This window comes from Macaca thibetana, chromosome 1, assembly GCF_024542745.1.
Source record: "Macaca thibetana thibetana isolate TM-01 chromosome 1, ASM2454274v1, whole genome shotgun sequence".
Classification (NCBI taxonomy): domain Eukaryota; kingdom Metazoa; phylum Chordata; class Mammalia; order Primates; family Cercopithecidae; genus Macaca; species Macaca thibetana.
In genome coordinates this window covers 158,559,035-158,579,818 of record NC_065578.1, presented here as the reverse complement: position 1 = coordinate 158,579,818, position 20,784 = coordinate 158,559,035, and the positions used below count along the sequence as shown (strand labels likewise).

Sequence of the window (20,784 nt, the reverse complement as noted above, 5' to 3'; positions counted from 1 at the left end):
TTGCATTTTTCTTTGGGTTTGTGTGTACCTGTGTGTGTGTGTTTGAGGAAATTGCTTTATTAGATTTTAATAGGCTTGTTGCAGTTAAGTTCATGTCAGGCCATTTCCTAAAGCTTCCCCAAACCTGGGGAAACTTTATAGTCATCTTGGTACATGTGAGGGTTTCATATGTTTTCTGAATTATGCCTAATTTTGTAGTAGACTTGAGGCTTTATACAGATAGCCTGTTTTTAACAGTAGATTTTGGCCTTTGTGTAGAGGTTTTTTATTGCCCCAGGTTTGGGATTCTTCTAGCTTTGCTCACAGTGGGTTGAGGAGAGGTGTTGCCTTTATATGATGACTGTTGTGAACTTGAGTTCTCTTTCTTGTGTGTAACCCATTGTGTTGCACACTAACTGGTGAGCCAGAATGGAACTGCTACATCCCCTGGTCTCAGTTATTTCTACTGCACTGATGGACACCTTTCCCTTCTTTCAGCAAAGTACAGAGGAAAGTTCCACTTCCAGGAAAAGAACTACAGAAGACGATATCCCCACACTGCCTACCTCAGAGCATAAATGCAGAAATTCTAGAGAAGGTATGTTTTGGATTAAGGCTATATGGACTTTTGTTCTCTTCCTCTTCACCCAACCTTTTTTTTTTTTTAATCTCTCCGTATGTGAAGTAGGAGAGGCATATGTCATCATTTCTCATCCTTTACTGAAAACCGTTTTATCAGCCTAGTTACTACCATTGTTAGCTTTGAAGATGGTAGTGCTCTTTTAGCAACCCATGAGTACTAGGATGGTGCGAGACCCTTCCATGAGCTAGCGTGTTACTAGAAAATAGCCATACATTTATTGATTTGCCACCAGGTGAATTTTCTATATACATGAATTCAGCTGCCTTAGACAGCTGAATCTTAGTATTCAATCTTAGTATTCTTGTATGTATATGATTTGGTTGGAATTTTTATTTTGATTTGTCTACTTGAGGCAAAGGCTAATTTTCATACTTTTTTTTGAGTCAGAGTCTCACTGGGTCGTGCAGGTTGGAGTGCAGCAGTGCCATCTCAGCTCACTACAACCTCCACCTCCCTGGTTCAAGTGATTCTTGTGCCTCAGCCTCCTGAGTAGCTGAGATTACGAGTGTGTGCCACCACTCCCAGCTATTTATTTATTTATTTATTTATTTATTTTGAGACGGAGTCTCGCTCTTGTTGCACAGGCTGAGTGCAATGGCGTGATTTCAGCTCACCGCAGCCTCCGCCCCCCAGGTTCAAGTGAATTCTCCTGCCTTAGCCTCTGGAGTAGCTGGGATTACAGGCGTGTGCCACCACGCCTGGCTAATTTTGTATTTTTAGTAGAGACGGGGTTTCCCCATGTTGGTCAGACTGGTCTCCAACTCCCAACCTCAGGTGATCTGCCCGCCTCGGCCTCCCAAAGTGCTGGGATTACAGGCGCACACTACCATGCCTGGCTAATTTTGGGGTTTTGCGATGTTGGCCAAGCTGGTCTCAAACTCCTGGCCTCAAATGATCTATCTGCCTCAGCCTCCTAAAGTGCTGAGATTAAAGGCGCGAGCCACTGCACCTGGCCCAACTTTTACACATTTTGAAGTTTGCAAAGATGACATAATATACTTAATCACAAAGCCAAGAATGAGATATAAGAAGCCTGGTATAAGTTGAGCATTCTAAATTTGAAATGTTGAGCATTCTCAGTTTGAAAGATGGCAATGCTCTTTTAGCAACCCATGAGTACTAGGATGGTGCAAGACCCTTTCAAAGGATCTTAGAATAAGATGAGCATCCAAAATCTGAAAACTTTTTTTTTTTTTTTTTTTGTGAGACAGAGTCTTGCTCTTGTCAACAGGCTGGAATGCAGTGGCACAATCTCAGTTCACTGCAGCCTCCACCTCCCGTGTTTAAGTGATTCTCCTGCCTCAACCTCCTAAGTAGCTGGGATTACATGCGTGCACCACTATGCCCAGCTAATTTTTGTGTTCTTAGTAGAGACAGGGTTTTACCATGTTGGCCAGGATGGGTTGGTCTCATGACCTCGTGATCCACCCGCCTTGGCCTCCCAAAGTGCTGGGATTACAGGCATGAGCCACCACACCCAGCCTCTGAAAACTTTTTCACATGACACGACAAGTAGAAAATTTAACACCTGACCTCATGTGACAGGTTGCAGTGAAAACTTTGTTTCATGCACAGAATTATTTAAAATATTATATAAAACTACCTTCAGGCTATGTGTACAAGGTGTGCATGAAAACTTGGGTCCCGTTGGCCGGGCGCGGTGGCTCACACCTGTAATCCCAGCACTTTGGGAGGCTGAGGCGGGCGGATCACAAGGTCAGGAGAGCGAGACCATCCTGGCTAACATGGTGAAACCCCGTCTCTACTAAAAAAAAATACAAAAAATTAGCTGGACTTTGTGGCGGGCGCCTGTAGTCCCAGCTACTCAGGAGTCTGAGGCAGGAGAATGGTGGGAACTCGAGAGGCGGAGCTTGCAGTGAACTGAGATCGCGCCACTGCACTCCAGTCTGGGCGACAGAGCGAGACTCTGTCTCAAAACAAAAAAAAAAAAAAGAAAAGAAAAAGAAAAGAAAACTTAGCTGCCATCCCCAGGATATCTCATTATATATATGCAGATATTCCAAATCCAGAAAAAATTGTTTTGCCCTTGGATGGTGGTCACCAGATCTTTGCCATTCCATTAGATATGCTGTGATCAGGCTAATGAGTTAATCCATATTTTCCCCAAAATTCTACTTTAAAAAACACTTTCTAGGCTGGGCGCAGTGGCTCATGCCTGTAATTCTAGCACTTTGGGAGGCTGAGGCGGGCAGATCACCTGAGGGCAGGAGTTCGAGACCAGCCTGGCCACCATGGTGAAACCCTGTCTCTATTAAAAATACAAAAATTAGCCAGACACGGTGGCAGGCGCCTGTAATCCCAGCTACTTGGGAGGCTGAGGCAGGAGAATTGCTTGAACTTGGGAGGCAGAGGTTGCAGAGCTGAGATCACACCATTGAGCTCCAGCCTGGGGGACAAGAGCAAGACTTCGTCTCAAAAAACAAACATTTTCTAAAATTAGTTTTTTGTTTTTGTTTTTCTTTTGGCGAAGATGTGTAAAATCATAAATTCCCCAGAGTCATTTTATGGCATGATGGCTTCTAGTCTAGGCATGTGGAACAATGGCAGGTTAAGCCTCTGGTTATATCCGAGAAACTTTGGCTGCTGAAGTTATTTTATTTTATTTTATTTTATTTTATTTTATTTTTTTTTTTTTTTTTGAGACGGAGTCTCGCTCTGTCGCCCAGGCTGGAGTGCAGTGGCCGGATCTCAGCTCACTGCAAGCTCCGCCTCCCGGGTTCACGCCATTCTCCTGCCTCAGCCTCCCGAGTAGCTGGGACTATAGGCGCCCGCCACCTCGCCCGGCTAGTTTTTTGTATTTTTTAGTAGAGACGGGGTTTCACCGTGTTATCCAGGATGGTCTCGATCTCCTGACCTCGTGATCCGCCCGTCTCGGCCTCCCAAAGTGCTGGGATTACAGGCGTGAGCCACCGCGCCCGGCCTGAAGTTATTTTAAAAGCTTAAATTTAATTTGAATAAGTTTATCGTGCTAGATTGTTTTCTTTACATTTCATTTGAGCATAAACTGAATTTTGGTCTGCCTACTTTGTAACTATTCCAGTCTATATGATACTAAATGTGTAATTTTATTCCTTAATGCAAATCCTTGCTTATTTTATACTCAAAAGGCAATTTTAAGATGTATAAGAACATGGCTGGGCACTGTTAGAAAATCAAGGCTGGGCATGGTAGCTCGTGCCTGTAATCCCAGCACTTTGGGAGGCCGAGGCAGGAGGATTACTTGAGCTCAAGAGTTTGAGACCAGCTTGGGTAACATAACGAGACCTCGTCTCTACAAAAAATTAGCCCAGTGAAAAATTAGCTGGGCACGATGGTGTGCACCAGTGGTCCCAGCCACTCAGGAGGCTGAGATGGAAGGATGACTTGAGCCCAAGAGGTGGAGATTGCAGTGAACGGAGGTTGCAGTGAATCAATATCATGTCGCAGCACTCCAGCCTGGGCAACAAAGTGGCACCCTGTCTCAAAAAAAAGTTGGGGGCAAGGGCAGGTATAAGAATAGCCAATTCAAGGGGGGATATGTAGTTTGTGATGAAAATTTGAGAATAAATAATAGTATTTTTCAGGAAGACCTATCGGTAGAAGGGACAATTTTTATTTGTGGAAAGAATGACCTATTTTCATTTCCTTCATAAGTTGTAGAGCTCGAGTAGGGAAGAATAACTTTAATATGGACCATTTCAAGAATTTGGTTTCTGATATTTTCAATAATGAATAAGTAGAAACATAATTGAAGTTTCCCTGGCCACAGATAAGCCTTTTAGTCAGCAATATTGACATAATTTATAAGTAAATAGGATAACCTTATGTTCTGGCAAGGACCCACGTATTGCAGAAATTCTTTCACCATATGTACTTCAGCACACATTAATGCCCATGGTTGCTTTGGGCAGGCCTGATGTATTGGGAAGACGTAGAAGAGAATGAGAAAGTAAGAAAGGAGCAGCAGAGCACAACAAAAGACTGGAGTCTGGGAAAGAAAAGAATATCATGTGATAACAACAGACTTATGTTATTAGCAGCCCTCAGTGTCATTCAGATGTACAACGTGAGATCTTTTACTTGAAATAATGTGGGGTCTTAGTATTTGTGGTACGTCTAGATACTTAGCTCTAAGAGCCCATTGATCCAGCAAGGGCGTATGTACGTGTTTGGACAACCTAGAGTTTGGTATTTTATAGTGGTTGTTACCCACTAAAACATACGAATTATTGAGAAATGACCCAGAATATGTGGTATCAGTGAGATGGCCTGGACAACCTTGTGATCGCCTATTATGGTTTGTATTGCCTTGCTTTGATCTTAAGGGTTAAACCACTATGTTACCATCATTTGCATTGCTATTAATCAAACTATTATCAGGCACTATGTACTAGAGCAAGTAATTCTATAGTTTATACATGGTAGGAGTGTTTAAAATGCCAGTAAATTACCATTTAGAAATTCTTTTAGAACAAGGTCATTGTTCAGATGCTTTTAGAGTCTTTTTTTTTTTCCTGTCTTCTCATAGAAGACAATGCTTTTAGAGTTTAGACTTGATAAACGATGATCTACTTGTAGTGTCATTACTTGCTAATGAAGCCTAAACAAGGGAGAAGATTTGAGCTCTGCCACTAAGACAGATACTTGATTTCTGGTTCTTTCTTTCTTAGAACAGGAATTTCTTTTTACCTGTTTGATAAAGAAGTTTTAAGTATTTTAAAGGTAGTCTTGGTTATTACGTATTGTGTATAGTTATCATCCTTTTCATTTGACTTCTACAGATGGAGACTTAATTGAAAATTTAACCCAAGATGAGACATCTAGGCTGGACCTTGGATTTGAGGAGTGGGATGTAGCTGGCCTGCCTTGGTGGTTTTTAGGAAACTTGAGAAGCAACTATACACCTAGAAGTAATGGCTCAACTGATTTACAAACAAATCAGGTAAATTTCACATTTGAAGGGGAGTGGTTTTTTTTTTCTTTTGAAAGGGTAACATTCTTGGTTACTCTTGACCACACATTATATTCTCTAAGAATTCTTATTTACTCCTATAGCGTTAAATACCGTCTGTATGCATGTGATACCCAAATCTGTATCTCTAGTCCTTACCTCTTCCCTAAATGCCCAACTTCAGTTTCCAGATGCCTGTTTAACTAACAGCTCTACTTAGAGGATTTGACATTGAACAATTTCAAAATGGAGCTTTTGGCTGTGCGTAGTGGCTCATGCCTGTAATCTCTGGGAGTCTCAGCCTGTAACACTGGGAGGCCGAGACAGGAGGATTGCTTGAGCCCAGAAGTTTGAGACCAGCCTGGGCAACATAGATGCCATCTTTACAAAAAATAAAAAATTAGCCAGGCGTGGTGGCATGTGCCTGTTTTACTATAGTAATAACTGATTCAGCCCCCTCCTTCCTCACTTCCTGTCATTCTTCTTGTTCACTACATGTGTTTTGGATATACCAGGCTCCTTTCTGACCCTGTAGCCCAAAATTCCTTCCTTCCTCAGGCAGCTTAAGTTTGTTCTTTACTCTTTCTGGAACTCTCTTCCCCCATATTATTTCTTTGCCTTCTCATGAGTTAGGACTCAATTCAAATGTAATTTCTTCAAAGAGGTCATTCCTGGCCCCTAAGGCTATTACGTTACACAGTTCCAGTAGGTTCCATTCACTTTTTGTTTTGGAGCTGTGTAGTTATAGGTGGTGGCCCTGCAAAACCATCCCCTAGTTAAAATAGCCTCCTCTCTAGCCACTCTTCTCTTTTATCCTATTTTATTCTCCATAGCACTTCTCACTTTGTAAAAATATTGCTATATTTTATATGTGTGTTGTCTGTTTACCACTGAAGTGTAAGGCCAGAGCTTTTGTATTGTTCACCACTTTTTCCATTACCTAGTACCTAGAACAGTATGTGGCACATAATAGGTATTCAGTGAGTATTTGTTTAATAAATGAATGAATATATAACAGTGGCAAAATAATAAATTGTCTCTTATGAATGTTGTAGAAAAGCATGTCATGAAATACTCATAGATGAATGCAGAAAGAAAGTTCTATATGGAGTTCAGAAAGTGTCAGAACAAAAGGTTTGGGTGACCATCAGTATTTCTCATATTTCTTTAATAAGCATCCTTGACATTTTAAGGGAAAGAATATTTCAGAACTAATGGAATGTTTTCTAGCTTCTTAGAGTGTCACCTGTAGAAGGGAATTTAGGGAACAGATTCTATTTACTTGAGCAACTACAAGTCCTTACCTTTTAAACTCTTCAGAACTGTTTCTCAGGTGTTATACCTGATTGAGTGTTAAAAGAGGAAAGTCCATGCCTGGCATTATATCCATCCATTAGTTTATCCATAGTAGGTGTCAAGTAGATATGTGTTGAATGAATACATGTCCACTGAATAAAGGCAAGATGTTCTTTGGCGATGTAGTGTGACAACATTGAGTTTTGGGTTCATTTGTGTTGTTTCAACATGTCTGATAAACCTCTGAATACAGAAACTCATGTTTGTTTTTTTCTATTAGGATGTGGGTACTGCCATTGTTTCAGATACTACAGATGACTTGTGGTTTTTGAATGAGTCAGTATCAGAGCAGTTAGGTGTTGGAATAAAAGTTGAAGCTGGTGATACTGAACAAACAAGTGAAGAAGTAGGGAAAGTAAGCGACAAAAAGGTATGTTGTGGAAAAATTCCATGTTGATTCTGTTTGTGTGCTCATAGTATAATCTGTTCAGATCTCTTTGTATCTCTTTGTACAACAGATTGCTTACATAATCCCCTTTTTAACTTTAATTAATTTTTCAATGCAATTTTAAGATTCACATTAAGTGTTAAGTTAACCAGGGCTGCCTTAAAAGCCCCTACTTAGTCAAAAGCAGTAAGCTATTCTTTTTTTCCCCTGCTTATAGCAACTAGCTATCTTTTTTCTCCCTTTGCTAACAAGGTAAGGTGCTAATCAAGCTTGTCCAACCCATAGCCTGTGAACCACATGCGGCCCAGAACAGCTTTCAATCAACACAAATTCATAAACTTTTTAAAAACATTCTGAGTTTTCTTGTGATTTTTTTTTTCCTTTTAGCCCATCAGTTATCATTAGTGTTAGTGTATTTTATGTGTGACCCAAGACAATTCTTCCAGTGTGACCCAGGGAAGCCAAAAGATTGGACATCTCTGTTCTAAATGAACAGCAGTCTGTAGGAGAAAACTTATTTCTTGGAAATCTTGATAGCTTCCATAGCCATTTTATACCTAAATGGAAAGATAAGATTATTTCTTTGTAGCTATTTTAGAGTTAAAATAGTAGAAAAGAGGGGAGATTGAACTCTTGAGTACATATGGTATGTACTCATGAAGTACTCATACATATAGTGTGTACTCATGTACAGATGAAGAGTCATATAGGCAACTTGCTCAAGACTCAGAAGAAATTGGGGAGGAGATCCAGTGGCCAGGATGTAGAAGAGTGCTGGTAAACATCCATTGAATAAATACAGCAAAGAAAACCAAACCTAAATTGGGTCATCTTTTTTATTTATTTAAGGGATTTTCATAGGAATTTTGAGTTCCTGAAGGATGGATACCCTAGTATATTCGTTGTAGTCAAATGGTGCTTGGGTTCTCTTAGACTAGTTATATGGGTAGCATTAGAAGGAATGCAGGTGGCTTGAATTAAGACAAAAGTGACATTTGGAAACTATTTATTTTTGAGATGGGATCTCACTGTTTTGCCCAACCTGGTCTTCAACTTCTTAGCTCAAGTGGTTCTTCCACTTCAGCCTCCCAAGTAGTTGGGGTCACAGGCATGTGCAACCATACCTGGCCTGGGAAACTTTTATAGAGACAGATGGGACTTAAAATACTTGACCATTTTTGAGAAGGTTGCTGTACAGAGGTTCATAATGGTTTCATAATTGGTTTTATTCCTTTTATTGGACCACAAAACTAGGGCTTTAAATTTTTAAATTCTAAATTTTAAAATTAAGAACACTCCTCACTTTTGAAATGGACTTTTTTTGTTTGTTTCTGTTTATATGGGCATGTTTTTATAGGACACCAGAGTATCACATAACTGGTTTTACTTTTGAATGTGAAAAGTAAAATTTTAAAATATTTTGTTTCATTTTTCCTGTCTGCTTGGATAAAAATTTTCATGTTTAACAATTTGGAGCTTTTCTACTCTGAAGTTATTTATTTATTTATTTATTTTTAAATTGTTTTAGAGACAAGCTCTTACTCTGTCACCCAGGCTGGAGTGCAGTGGTGAGATCATAGCTTACTGCAAGCTGGAACTCTTGGGTTCAAGCAGTTCTCTTGTCTCAGCCCCGAAGTAGCTGGGACTACAGGTGTGCACCACCACACCTGGCTAATTTTTTAAATTTTTTGTAGAGACAGGGTCTTGCTTTCTTGCCTAGGCCAGTTTCAAACTCCTGGGCTCAAGAGATCCTCCTGCCTTGGCCTCCCAAAGTGCTGAAATTATAGGAACCTGGCTGTAAAATAGCCACCATGCCCAGCTATTTTCTCTAAAGTCATAAATACGGGCATCTTCTCTCTTCTGAATGCAAAATTTAGTGCTTTTCTCTCGTTTGTGCTACTACTGAAATGCCAACTAGATGTACAGAATAATGTGTTTGGTCTTGCATTTAAGCTGTCTCCTTAAGTACTAGAGATAGGAGCAGAATGTGAGTTTTAAATTGAAGCAGTTGTCTTTTTTGCTTTTAGGTAATTAGCTTCATCTGAAACAAGTAAACATTACTAATGAGATTTTTGCCTTCACAGGTGATTGAAATGGGAAAAAATGATGACCTTGAAGACTCTAAGTCCTTAAGTGATGATACTGATGTAGAAGTTACCTCTGAGGTATGAATCTCTAGCTAAAGCTATTTTGCACCAGCCCCATCTTCAGATGATGTAATCCCAGCAGTTCATTTGTGTTGAAGAGTGCTGCTTTTCCTCCCATTTCTGTCTCCCTTGCATAGTTGCTAAGTAGTGATGATTTCTTTATGTCTTTTAAGAGGTTTTTATTAGAACTTAAGAAGAGAAAGGGATAATTTGATCTTAACCTCTCCCTACCTTGAAAAGGATGAGATAAATGCCTCTGTGTGCCTTTCTCCCTGCCATCAAATCTCTTTGGAGACACAAAGTTATTCAAAATAGTCCTGCCCTGCTTTCCCTGACTCAACACCTCTCTGCAATCCAAAGACAGACCCATAGGCTATCTAAAATTATTTGTTGAGTATAAAAATAATATTGTCATTGTTTTCTTAAAAAGAAGCAAATGGAAAACAGCTTCATTTCCACACAGAGGACTATTAAAGAAGATTTGATATTCCGCTCTTAGGTTAATAGGGATGGATTTGTCACTGGTTGACAACTGAAGTCTAGACCCAAATGTATACCTTGCTTTTTTCTTGCTATTTCCCCATGTTTCTTTTAGCCTTGCCACAGGTAACACACTATGGGAAAAAGGTTGGTGGAGGAAGGGTAAGAAGGGGATTTTACATTTTACTGCTTGAAAAGAGAAACATTTTTAGGTTGTTTCTGGTGTTGATCCTTCCCCTAATCCCACCACACCACTGTTGACCATTATGGTAGTTCATTGCCCATTATCTGTGTGTAGCTTAGTAATAAAGTGAAATATATTGGTCCAGTAAGTATTCTTGACCATAATACAAATAACAGAGATAAAAGTTTCCATCTGTTTTTTTGAGATGGAGTTTCACTCTTGTTGCCAAGATTGGAGTGCAATGGCACAATCTCGGCTCACTGCAACCTCCGCCTTCCAGGTGCAAGTGATTCTCCTGCCTCAGCCTCCCGAGTAGCTGAGATTACAGGCATGTGCTACCACGCCCGGCTAATTTTGTATTTTTAGTAGAGATGAGGATCTCCATGTTGGTCAGGCTGGTCTCGAACTTCTGACCTCAGGTGATCCGCCTGCCTTGGCCTCCCAAAGTGCTGGGGTTACAGGCATGAGCCACCACTCTTGGCCATGTTTCCATCTTAATCAGACTTCTGTGACTACTTGGGCACAGAAAACCTATTAAGCAAATGGACTGTATTTCATCAAATCAAAGATGCCATTGAATTTAATAAGCCCTATTTTATGTCCTACTAAGAAAAAGTGGTGTAATTTAAACTATGGCACACCATCAGTCACGAATTCCAAATCTTTACGAAGTTCCTTGGATTATCTGTATAGCATTTTAAATGAGATTGGAAGATCTTAGACTGGCAAGAGTGTTTTGAGGCCGTCTGGAGTCAGTTTAACACATGGTTGTGCCCTGGCCTCTCAGTCTGGACAATTGAGTTATGACTTCTAGACTTAAAGTGCTTGGCCTTTGACCTGAAAGTAATCAAGTTCAGCTTATGTGAAATCATTGATCCTGTCAAAGCCAGGCAGTTAACCACATTAAATATTCTTACTTGTTCTTACATTAAATATTCTTACTTGTTTTGTAGCTATTTTTGAATTAAGCAAAGCATTTAAAATTGATTGAGATCTAGTATCTCCTAATTTGAATATGGAAAAGTAGGGAAAAATTACTTGACATTCAAGGACAAGAACATTTATTTTTCAGAGGGCATGATTTAGGCATGCAATTATACCTATAATCCTGGGTACAATGAGAGTGCATGAGTAAATTTAGTAGTTTTCAAATCTCATCTGTTTTAGCTGTCTTTTTTGCCAAATTTTATAATATTTGCTATTAGTGTAGAAAACAATGACAGTCTTCGTTCTTCAGCCTCTTGCCCGATAAAGGAGTAAGTTGTGCAAAAAAAAGTAACTCCAAAGAAGCCCATAAGGTACAGCAGACAATGTAAATTTCACTGAGATGAGGTAGAAAGCCAGAATAATTTAACTTTCTTAAAGATAGCTATATCAGATTTTGGCTCGAATATAGCAGTTGTGGCACTATTGGCGTAAAACTTCCAAAGACTTTCCTTCATGTGGCTATAGAATTTGTTCAAATCCTAGGCTAGATCACTGGTGTGAAATAGCTTAGTGAGAGGATGTGAATGAATTTGGCCTCCTTTCCTTTTTCTCAGCATCCTATTAACCCCCTGAGTATTAATTGGCTTCGCTTGTCTTTGTAGGACGAGTGGCAGTGTACTGAATGCAAGAAATTTAACTCTCCAAGCAAGAGGTACTGTTTTCGTTGTTGGGCCTTGAGGAAGGATTGGTATTCAGATTGTTCAAAGTTAACGCATTCTCTCTCCACATCTGATATCACTGCCATACCTGAAAAGGAAAATGAAGGAAATGATGTCCCTGATTGTCGAAGAACCATTTCGGCTCCTGTCGTTAGGCCTAAAGATGTGTATATAAAGAAAGAAAACTCCAAACTTTTTGATCCTTGCAACTCGGTGGAATTCTTGGATTTGGCTCACAGTTCTGAAAGCCAAGAGACCATCTCAAGCACGGGAGAACAGTTAGATAACCTTTCTGAACAGAGAACAGATACAGAAAACATGGAGGATTGCCAGAACCTCTTGAAGCCATGTAGCTTATGTGAGAAAAGACCACGAGACGGGAACATTATTCATGGGAGGACGGGCCATCTTGTCACTTGTTTTCACTGTGCCAGAAGACTAAAGAAGGCTGGGGCTTCATGCCCTATTTGCAAGAAAGAGATTCAGCTGGTTATTAAGGTTTTTATAGCATAATGGTAGTAGAACATAAAAATGCGTTTCTTCAATTCACTTACACATTGTTTGAAAATCAGTCCTTTATTTAATTTTATTTCCTACCTGTCAGAATGTTCTTAGGCATCAAAATCCGAGGTAGCTGTAGGAAAAATACTGGAGCTAACAATGAAGAACAGAAGTAATCTGATTAGTCAAATTATGAAGTGCCGTGGATTACTTTATGCAGCAGTCAGGTACATAGGTAGGTGAACCCAAAAGAAAAACTCTTGAAAAACAAGAGATTTCTTCCATGCACATTTACAGTGTTGAGGTATAATTAACATGATAAGGTGTTTCCTTGTAACGAGTTGTAGAAATCTGAGTAACCACCCAAAAAAAGCAATAGAATGTTTCTGTCACCCCAAAATACTCCCTTCTGCCCCTTTTCAGACAGTCCTTCAGCTATTTCAAGGCTCTCACCCTAGATTCGTTTTTTTTTGCACTTTTTTTTTCGAGGATATAGGGGAGGTGTGGGGTGACAGGGTCTGTCTTGTTCTGTCTCCCAGGCTGAAGTGCAGTGCAGTGGTATGATCATGGCTCACTGCAGCCTTGGTCTCCTGGGAATAAGTGGTCTTCCCACTTCAGCCTCCTGAATAGCTGAGACTGTAGACTAGCATAACCACACTGGCTAATTTTTTGTGGAGATGAAGTCCCACTGTGTTGCCCAGGCTGGTCTCGAACTCCTGGGCTCAAACAATCCTTCCGCCTCAGCCTTCCAAAGTGCTGAGATTATAGTCATGAGCCACCTAGTCTGGCCCTTTTGCAAGACTTTAATCCGACATCTAAATATTTGAAATTTAAGTACTTACAAAGGATATACTATCCAACATATTGCATATTATATATGTGCTTTAAGGTTTTTTTTTTTTTTTTTTTGAGAGACAGGGTCTCACTTTGTCATCCAAGCTGGAGTGCAGTGGTGCAAACATGGCTCACCTCCTGGGCTCAAGTGATCTCCAGCTTCAGCTTCCCTCACAGGCATTTACTGTCTCACCCAGTTAAATAAAAAAATTTGTAGACAGCGTCTCATTATGTTGCCCAGGCTGGTCTCGAACTCTTGGGTTTAAGTGATTCCCCTGCCTCAGCCTCCCAAAGTATTGGGCTTATAGCCATAAGCCACTATGCTTGGCTTAAAGATATTTTTATGAAAGCCCTGGGGCAGATTTAGCTGATTATAGAAAAAGTCCTGTCATATAAACTGGCAAAGCCTGTTCTCAGTTTAATTAGCCAAATCAGACTTAACTTCAGTCAGAACATGTCTTGGTTTTCATTCAGATAAATGCACAAACATACTTCTCCAGCGCAGCCTTCAGAAGGATCAGTTCCTCTTTTTTTTTTTTTTTTTTTTTCCTTTCTAGACAGGATCTTGCTCTGTCGCCTAGGCTGGAGTGCACTCGCACAATCACAGTTCACTGCAGCCTCGACCTCCCAGATCCAAGCAGTCCTCCCACCGAAGCCTCCCAAGTAGCTGGGACTATAGGCGCGTGCCACCATGCCCAGCTGATTTTTGTATTTTTTGTACAGATAGCATTTTGCCATGCTGCCCAGGCTGGTCCCAAACTCCTAGCCTCAAGCAACTCTCCTGCCTCAGCCTCTCAAAGTGCTAGGATTATAGTCCTGAGCTGCTGCCCCCTACCCTCTTTGCCTCTTAGGAGTCATTTAGATTTTTTTTTTATCCTTTTGTTTAGTGCCTCTGGAGCTGCTTGCACCATCTTTAAGTTGGTTTCCATAGAGTTATGCATGTATCCTTACCCCGTGGGAAAATGTTGGTGTATTCTCAAGGGTATGCATGTGTCATTTTGGAGACCAAGGCCCTAGAACTGTCAAACTTAAGGATCGTAAAAATCACGAGGGTTGCTTGTTAAAAATGCCCAAACCCCCCGAGACTGATCCCTGAGATCTGGACCAGGAATTTGCATTTGAACAAGTGTTTCTGGAATCTCTATGCAAGTTTTATACAGAACATGCTTTTGGAATTCTTGCCTTAGACAAGAGTGTCCAATCTTTTGGCTTCCCTGGTCCACATTGGAAGAAGAATTGTCTTGGACCACACATAAAATACACTAACACTAGCAATAGCTGATGAGCTTAAAAAAAAAAATTGTGGGCCTGGTATAGTGGCTCATGTCTGTAATCCTGGCACTTTGGGAGGCTGAGGCGGGTGAATCACCTGAGGTCGGGAGTTCAAGACCAGCCTGACCAACACAGAGAAACCCCATCTCTACTAAAAATACAAAAAATTAGCCGGGCATGGTGGCACATGCCTATAGTCCCAGCTACTCAGGAGGCTGAGGCAGGAGAATTGCTTGAACCTGGGAGGTGGAGGTTGCGGTGAGCTGAGGTTACGCCATTGCACCCCAGACTGGGCAACAATAGCGAAACTCTGTCTCAGAAAAAAAAAAATCTCATAATGTTGTTGTTTTTGTTTGTTTGTTTTAGAGACGGCGTCTCACTCTGTTGCCCAGGCTAGAGTGCAATGGCACGATCTCTGCTCACCGCAACCTCTGCCTCCTGGGTTCAAGTGATTCTGCTGCCTCAGCCTCCCAAGTAGCTGGGACTACAGGCACATACCACCATGCCCAGCTAATTTTTGTATTTTTAGCAGAGATGGGATTTCACTATGTTGGCCAGGCTGGTCTCAAACTCCTGACCTCATGACCCACACCCCTCGGCCTCCCGAAGTGCTGGGATTATAGGCGTGAGCCACCGCACCCAGCCAAGTTATAATTTTTAATAAAACTTAAGAAGAATTAAGCATTTTACTTATGTTTATAGATATTTGATCTTAATTTGGCACATCATTGCCCACGAAAGAATCCTCTTATGCTACTCAGCTTTACTCCTGTTCCTGCTTGCTCACCAGGGTTTTTCACTGCTTCTGTTAGCACTAAGTACTTAGGCGATCCTAAGCTATGTTCTTGAGCCGAATTTCATCTTCACTTGTAGGAAACTTTATTTCTTTTCTTTTTTTTTTAAAATTTGAGATGGAGTTTTGCTCTTGTCGCCCAGGCTGGAGTGCAGTAGAGTGCTTGGCTCACTGCAACCTCCGCCTCCCAGTTTCAGATGATTCTCCTGCCTCAGCCTCCCAAGTAGCTGGGATTACAGGTGTGCACCACCATGTCTGGCTAATTTCGTATTTTTAGTAGAGATGGTTCCACCATGTTGGTCAGGCTGGTCTCGAACTCCTGACCTCAGGTCATCCACCCACCTTGGCCTCGCAAAGTGCTGGGATTACAGGCGTGAGCCACAGTGCCCAGCTTAAACTGTTTTCGTGATCTGTTTTTGATTTTGTTCTTTTTTCCTTGCCACTGCGGTACAGATTTTTTTTACTCACTGCCACTAAACTAAAGCAAGGCATAGTTTATATGTGAAGTGTTCAGAGTTTACTGCTATAAGGAAACTTCCTAATACTGACATTCACCTTTTAGCTGTAGTTATTGGGACCATGTGCTCTGGTTTTCTGGAGACTGCCAGTTTGCTCCCTTCTGCATCCCACCTGGGTTGTTTCTGTCTGTCCCCTTTCACTTTCAGATGTCTTCATTTGGATGTTAAATTATATGGTCACCTAGTTATAGGTAAGCCATGCTCGAGTTGAAATCTTGATAGTGAGGAAAGATCTGTGTCATTGGAGCTCGTTGTTTCTGCTGCAATGTGCCATAGACTATGCATAATGAAATCATACCACATTACCATCAGAATTCTTGTTTTAGTTGTCATTTAAATTAATATTTATGATTGTTATCTTGGGCAAAAAGTTTAGAGCAGAGATGACAAATCATTAGAACAACGATGAATTTCAGTATTATGGCTAAAAAGTTCCTCTGTCTCAATATTAACTCACTCTCCTTGCAGTGTACTTAACAGTAATTGGTATGCTTTTTTATTTAATGCTTAAATCAGACTTTATAAATAATCTTAAACCAGGCCTTTAATATGGTATGCCATTTCGCCAGTCTACCAATGGAATAGTATGGGCTTCTAATCCTAGGCTTGTACAATGGATTGAAGTTGAGCCATGCCAGCCTCTGCACTGCCACTAATTTGTGTAATATAAGATTGAGTCACTGCCAAGCATTTGAAATATGCGGTTGTGTTTTAATTATAATTTATGTATAGTTAGATGTATGTTATGCATTGTGTGATATTATTTGGTTTGTAAGAATTTATTTTTAAGGGTCACGGCCATTTGTAATATTTTTTGTGTGTGTAAATTCAATGCAATGTTGGCTCCCTTGAAAAGTAACTGATATATTGGTGCATGTTCTTCTGTTCCATAATACAAAGCTATGTAATGTTACCTCTTGACTCACTTTTGAAAGGAAGACAATTGTTAATGAGATGTTTGAATTTTTTCCCCTCAGAATTATGTGAATTTCTGATATATGGCTTTAGATACTGTGAATCTGTTTTCCATTTAGTCAGTTATCTGCTTAAATTGTTCAGAATTACATCCTAAGGAGCAGTTTGTTCTGATGGTTCTCCCACTCATGAGTGTGCATGTGTGCAAGCACGTTTTGATCCTGATGCTACCTTTGCTAAAAATGGATGTAGATTAGGAACTAGCTATGTTTTTAGAATCTGCACTTCAAAGATAAAGGAACCAGTAAGCTCTCTCATGTACCGAACCTGAAATGTATAGTGTTTACAAATGTCTGGAATTTTGCACTGCCATAGGGAATGTTAAGGTTACTTGGCTGGAATTTATCAGACTGTGAGTAAACAAGTTGAAGTTTAGCAGATGAGGGGGAATATTGAGGCCCCTAAGGCTAAACAAAATAATCAGTGTCTGAGATAGTGGTTGATGTGGCTCCCCAGGCCTAATTTGGGAACAGTTTTTCCTGATTGCTTTGAGAAGTACTTTGTGTTGACAGAAATTTTCATTTTGCTTGCCATTGCTATATTCTCCCTTTATAGGAGCCACCGGGCTTCTTTGCTTTTGTGGGAAATGTCCCATTAGCATTTCAGATCTTTTGATACGCACTAATGCTGTTATTGGTAATGCTGTTATTGGTGAATATAGCATAGTTAAATAAACTGTTAGAGTAAATCTACACTTGGATTTACTGCACCTCTACCAATAGCCTTTTGAATGACTGAAAGTGTTACAGAAAAAGAGGCATGTCTGCAGAAAGAGGTAGCTAATATTTTTTGGTATTTTATCTGAAATCCAACATGCTGCTTCCCTACAGGTTGTTTTCCTTCTTACGATCCTCATTGAATCCCCTCTGGGAGAACAGGACAGTTAGTAGAACTCTCCATTTCTTTTCTTTTCTTCTTTTTTTTTTAAAAGATGGTGTCTCTCTCTGTCGCCCAGGCTGGAGCGCAGTGGCGCGATCTCGGCTCACTGCAACCTCTGCCTCCCGGGTTCACGCCATTCTCCTGCCTCAGCCTCCCTAGTAGCTGGGACTACAGGTGCCTGCCACCACGCCCAGCTAAGTTTTGTATTTTTAGTGGAAACAGGGTTTCACCGGATTAGCCAGGATGGTCTTGATCTCCTGACTTTGTGATCCGCCCGCCTCAGCCTCCCAAAGTGCTGGGATTACAGGCGTGAGCCACCACGCCTGGCCGGAACTCTCCATTTCTTAAGGTGAAGAGGGTCAAGGATACCTAAAAAGGGTCAAATAATGCTAGAAGAGCAATTCTTCTTTCAGAGCAGTTGCTGTAATTTGGCAAATGCTTTATCGAAGATTGATACTAGGTTAGGGGCGGTGACTCAATGCCTGTCATCCCAGCACTTTAGGAGGCCAAGGTGGGTGGATTGCGTGAGCTCAAGAGTTCGAGACCAGTCTGACCAGTATGGTGAAACCCTGTCTCTACTAAAAATACAAAAATTAGCCGGTTGTGGTGGTGTGTACATGTAGTCCCAGCTACTCAGGAGGTTGAGACAGGAGAATCACTTGAATCTGAGAATCACTTGAATCACAATCTCTGGCTTGCAGTGAGCCAAGACCGCACCACTGCGCTCCTCCTGCCTGGGCGACAGAGCGAGACTCAGTCTCAAAAAAAAAGAAAAAAGAAAATTGACATTTATCATTATAACAGCTATCTGAAGGCATTTTTTTTAACAGTCAAGTACTGATATCAACAGACACATATTTCTGATCAGATAGTCCCTGTCAACAGAGTAGCAAATGTGGTTTCATAAAGTGGGAAGAAAACAGCATGTTAAAATAACTTTTTGGGAGACTGATTTGAGTAATGATAAAACTCTGGTCTCCCTTAGAAAAAACCCTTTCTTCCACCTTTACTGTGTCATTTATATCCCCTTAGTTCAAAGTTGTTATCTTATTTCTGGATATTGCTTTTATACCAAAGACCCTTATCAGTCCTTGTAACTACAGTATCTTTAGATAAGATTCCTCTTCCCAGGGAAAGAGGGAATGTTTCTGTTGCAGAGTTAGGCAGTAGATGGGAAGCTGTGATGGCAGAGCTACTATCTAATAAAGTGACAACTCGTAGTTGAGGCTTCCTTTTTGTGTGTGATGGGGGATGGGGAAGTTAGCTCCCCTGTTGTCTCAGCACTAAGAAATTGAGGTCAGGCCAGGCGCAGTGGCTCACTTCTGTTATCCCAGCACTTGGGCGGCCAAAATGGGCAGATTGCTTGAGCTCAGGAGCTCAAGACCAGCCTGGGCAACATGGCGAAACCCTGTTTCTACCAAAAATACAAAAAATAACTGGGCATGGTGGGTGCACGCTTGTTGTCCCAGCTACTCAGGAAGCTGAGGTGGGAGGATTGCTTGAGCCTCGGAGGTGGAGGTTGCAGTGAGCTGAGATGGCACCACTGCAATCCAAGGTGGGTGACAGAGACCCTGTCTCAAAGAAATTGAGGCCAGACTTCCTTCTAACATGATTATTTTTTTCTCTGTAGTTTGCCCATTTTTTCACTTCCTTTTCAATGAGAATCGAAGTGTTTCTTTTGGGGTTTTTTCTTCCCCCTTTAAAAATCAACAGGAAATATTTCAAAGGATGGATGAAATGCTTGGCTTCCTCAGCACTTGGCAAGGTAGACCTCATAGCAACCTCTGAATATGACTTTCTTTAGTCTCTAGCTGTGCACTATTAAGTGCCTCTTGGGGTGGAGGTAGAGTAAGTATTGAGTGCCAGTCTTGACCTCCATATGCCTCAGTTTTTCGTATCTATAAAAAGCAGTACACGTACCTACCCTTCTACCTCATAGTTTGTTGCGGGGATTCAATATGGGAGAGCAACTTTGAAGCCTGTTAATATCCTTGAAGAGATCTAAGAACTATTATGCTCTTGGTGTACCAAGCTCTGGGTATATATTCAGAATACCTCATGTTCTGGAAGCTGAGCACAAGCTCTCCTTTATTGCCTGCCTGGCAGAGCCTGTTTGCTTACTGCAAGCCCTTTTACCCATGCTTCTAGTTTAGGTATTCTTTCTTTGATATGAGGCTCTTGACTAGAAAAGAGTTCTTTCTCTAGGTGTTCTGAGAGAAGTTTGTAAATTTGGATAGTACATTCTATCCTGATAAAACCATCTTGCTGTGGTCTTGATGTACAAAACTTTTTTCTTTTCTTTTCTTTTTTTTTTTGAGACAGTCTCAGTCTGTCGCCCAGGCTGGAATGCAGTGGCGTGATCTTGGCTCACTGTAAGCCTCTTGGGTTCAAGCGATTCTCCTGCCTCAGCCTCTCAAGTAGCTGGGACTACAGGTGTGCACCATCACACCTGGCTAATTTTTGTATATTTAGTAGAGAAAGGGTTTCACCATGTTGGCGAGGCTGGTCTTGAACTCCTGACCTCAGGCGATCTGCCTGTCTTGGCCTCCCAAAGTACTGAGATTACAGGCGTGAGCCACCGTGCCTGGCCCAAAATGTCTCTTTCTACGTACACTTGAGTAGGTGGCATAAAGTGCACTGCCCATATATAGAAAACATGCAGTTTTCCAAATGTTTCCGATCAGAGAGTCACAATCGAGAGCAGCAAATGTGGTTTCATAAAGTGGGAAGAAAGTGGCAATTTAAAATAACTTTTTGGGAGACTGAATTGAGTAATAATAAAACTTCAGTCTCTCACACACACACAAAAAATAACCTTTCGAATGTGGCCAGCTCACTAAATGAGGAAAGAGGAAGGCATTTTCTGCATTCTTGCCTAGTTTTCTTTATAAGCGCCATGAAATTAACAGCTGTCTTTTTGGTGTTTGCACTATGTAATGCTTTTAATACTTTTTAATTGTGCTTTTTTGTGTATTAAATGTTTTTCCTTTTGCCATTGTGTGTTGTCATTATTTGTGAAATAGGTAATTTTGTGTATATACAGTTAAATCTCATTGCTATTCTATCTTTTGGTCTGATAGACCAAAGATATAACAGAAAATTACTTCTGTTACTTCTTTGGGGGAAGTTAATGGACTTAAAATCAGCAGCATTGGATATTTTCCCCCACTTACCTTTTAGAGCAGTTGCCATGTTTATTTTCAGGGTCCCAATCCTAAAGAAATCCATCAAATTTTAT

At 40.8% G+C, this 20,784-nt stretch overlaps 1 protein-coding gene across 5 annotated transcripts in view; it reads left to right on the top strand.

Moving 5' to 3' along the window:
* The window catches only part of MDM4 (MDM4 regulator of p53), a 55,745-nt gene extending 35,204 nt beyond the window's left edge, over positions 1 to 20,541 (top strand). For 3 of the 5 annotated variants that reach the window (XM_050763767.1, XM_050763765.1, XM_050763766.1), the window contains exons 7-11: positions 478 to 577; positions 5,404 to 5,564; positions 7,150 to 7,299; positions 9,402 to 9,482; positions 11,718 to 20,541. In XM_050763767.1, the coding sequence (XP_050619724.1) occupies positions 478 to 577; positions 5,404 to 5,564; positions 7,150 to 7,299; positions 9,402 to 9,482; positions 11,718 to 12,287 (1,062 nt within the window). In that variant the 3' untranslated portion in view covers positions 12,288 to 20,541. Of the gene's footprint in view, positions 1 to 477; positions 578 to 5,403; positions 5,565 to 7,149; positions 7,300 to 9,401; positions 9,483 to 11,717 lie in introns of those variants that run through there. The other 2 variants (XM_050763777.1, XM_050763787.1) reach the window with 2 other exon arrangements.
* The last annotated feature ends 243 nt before the right edge of the window (positions 20,542 to 20,784 follow it).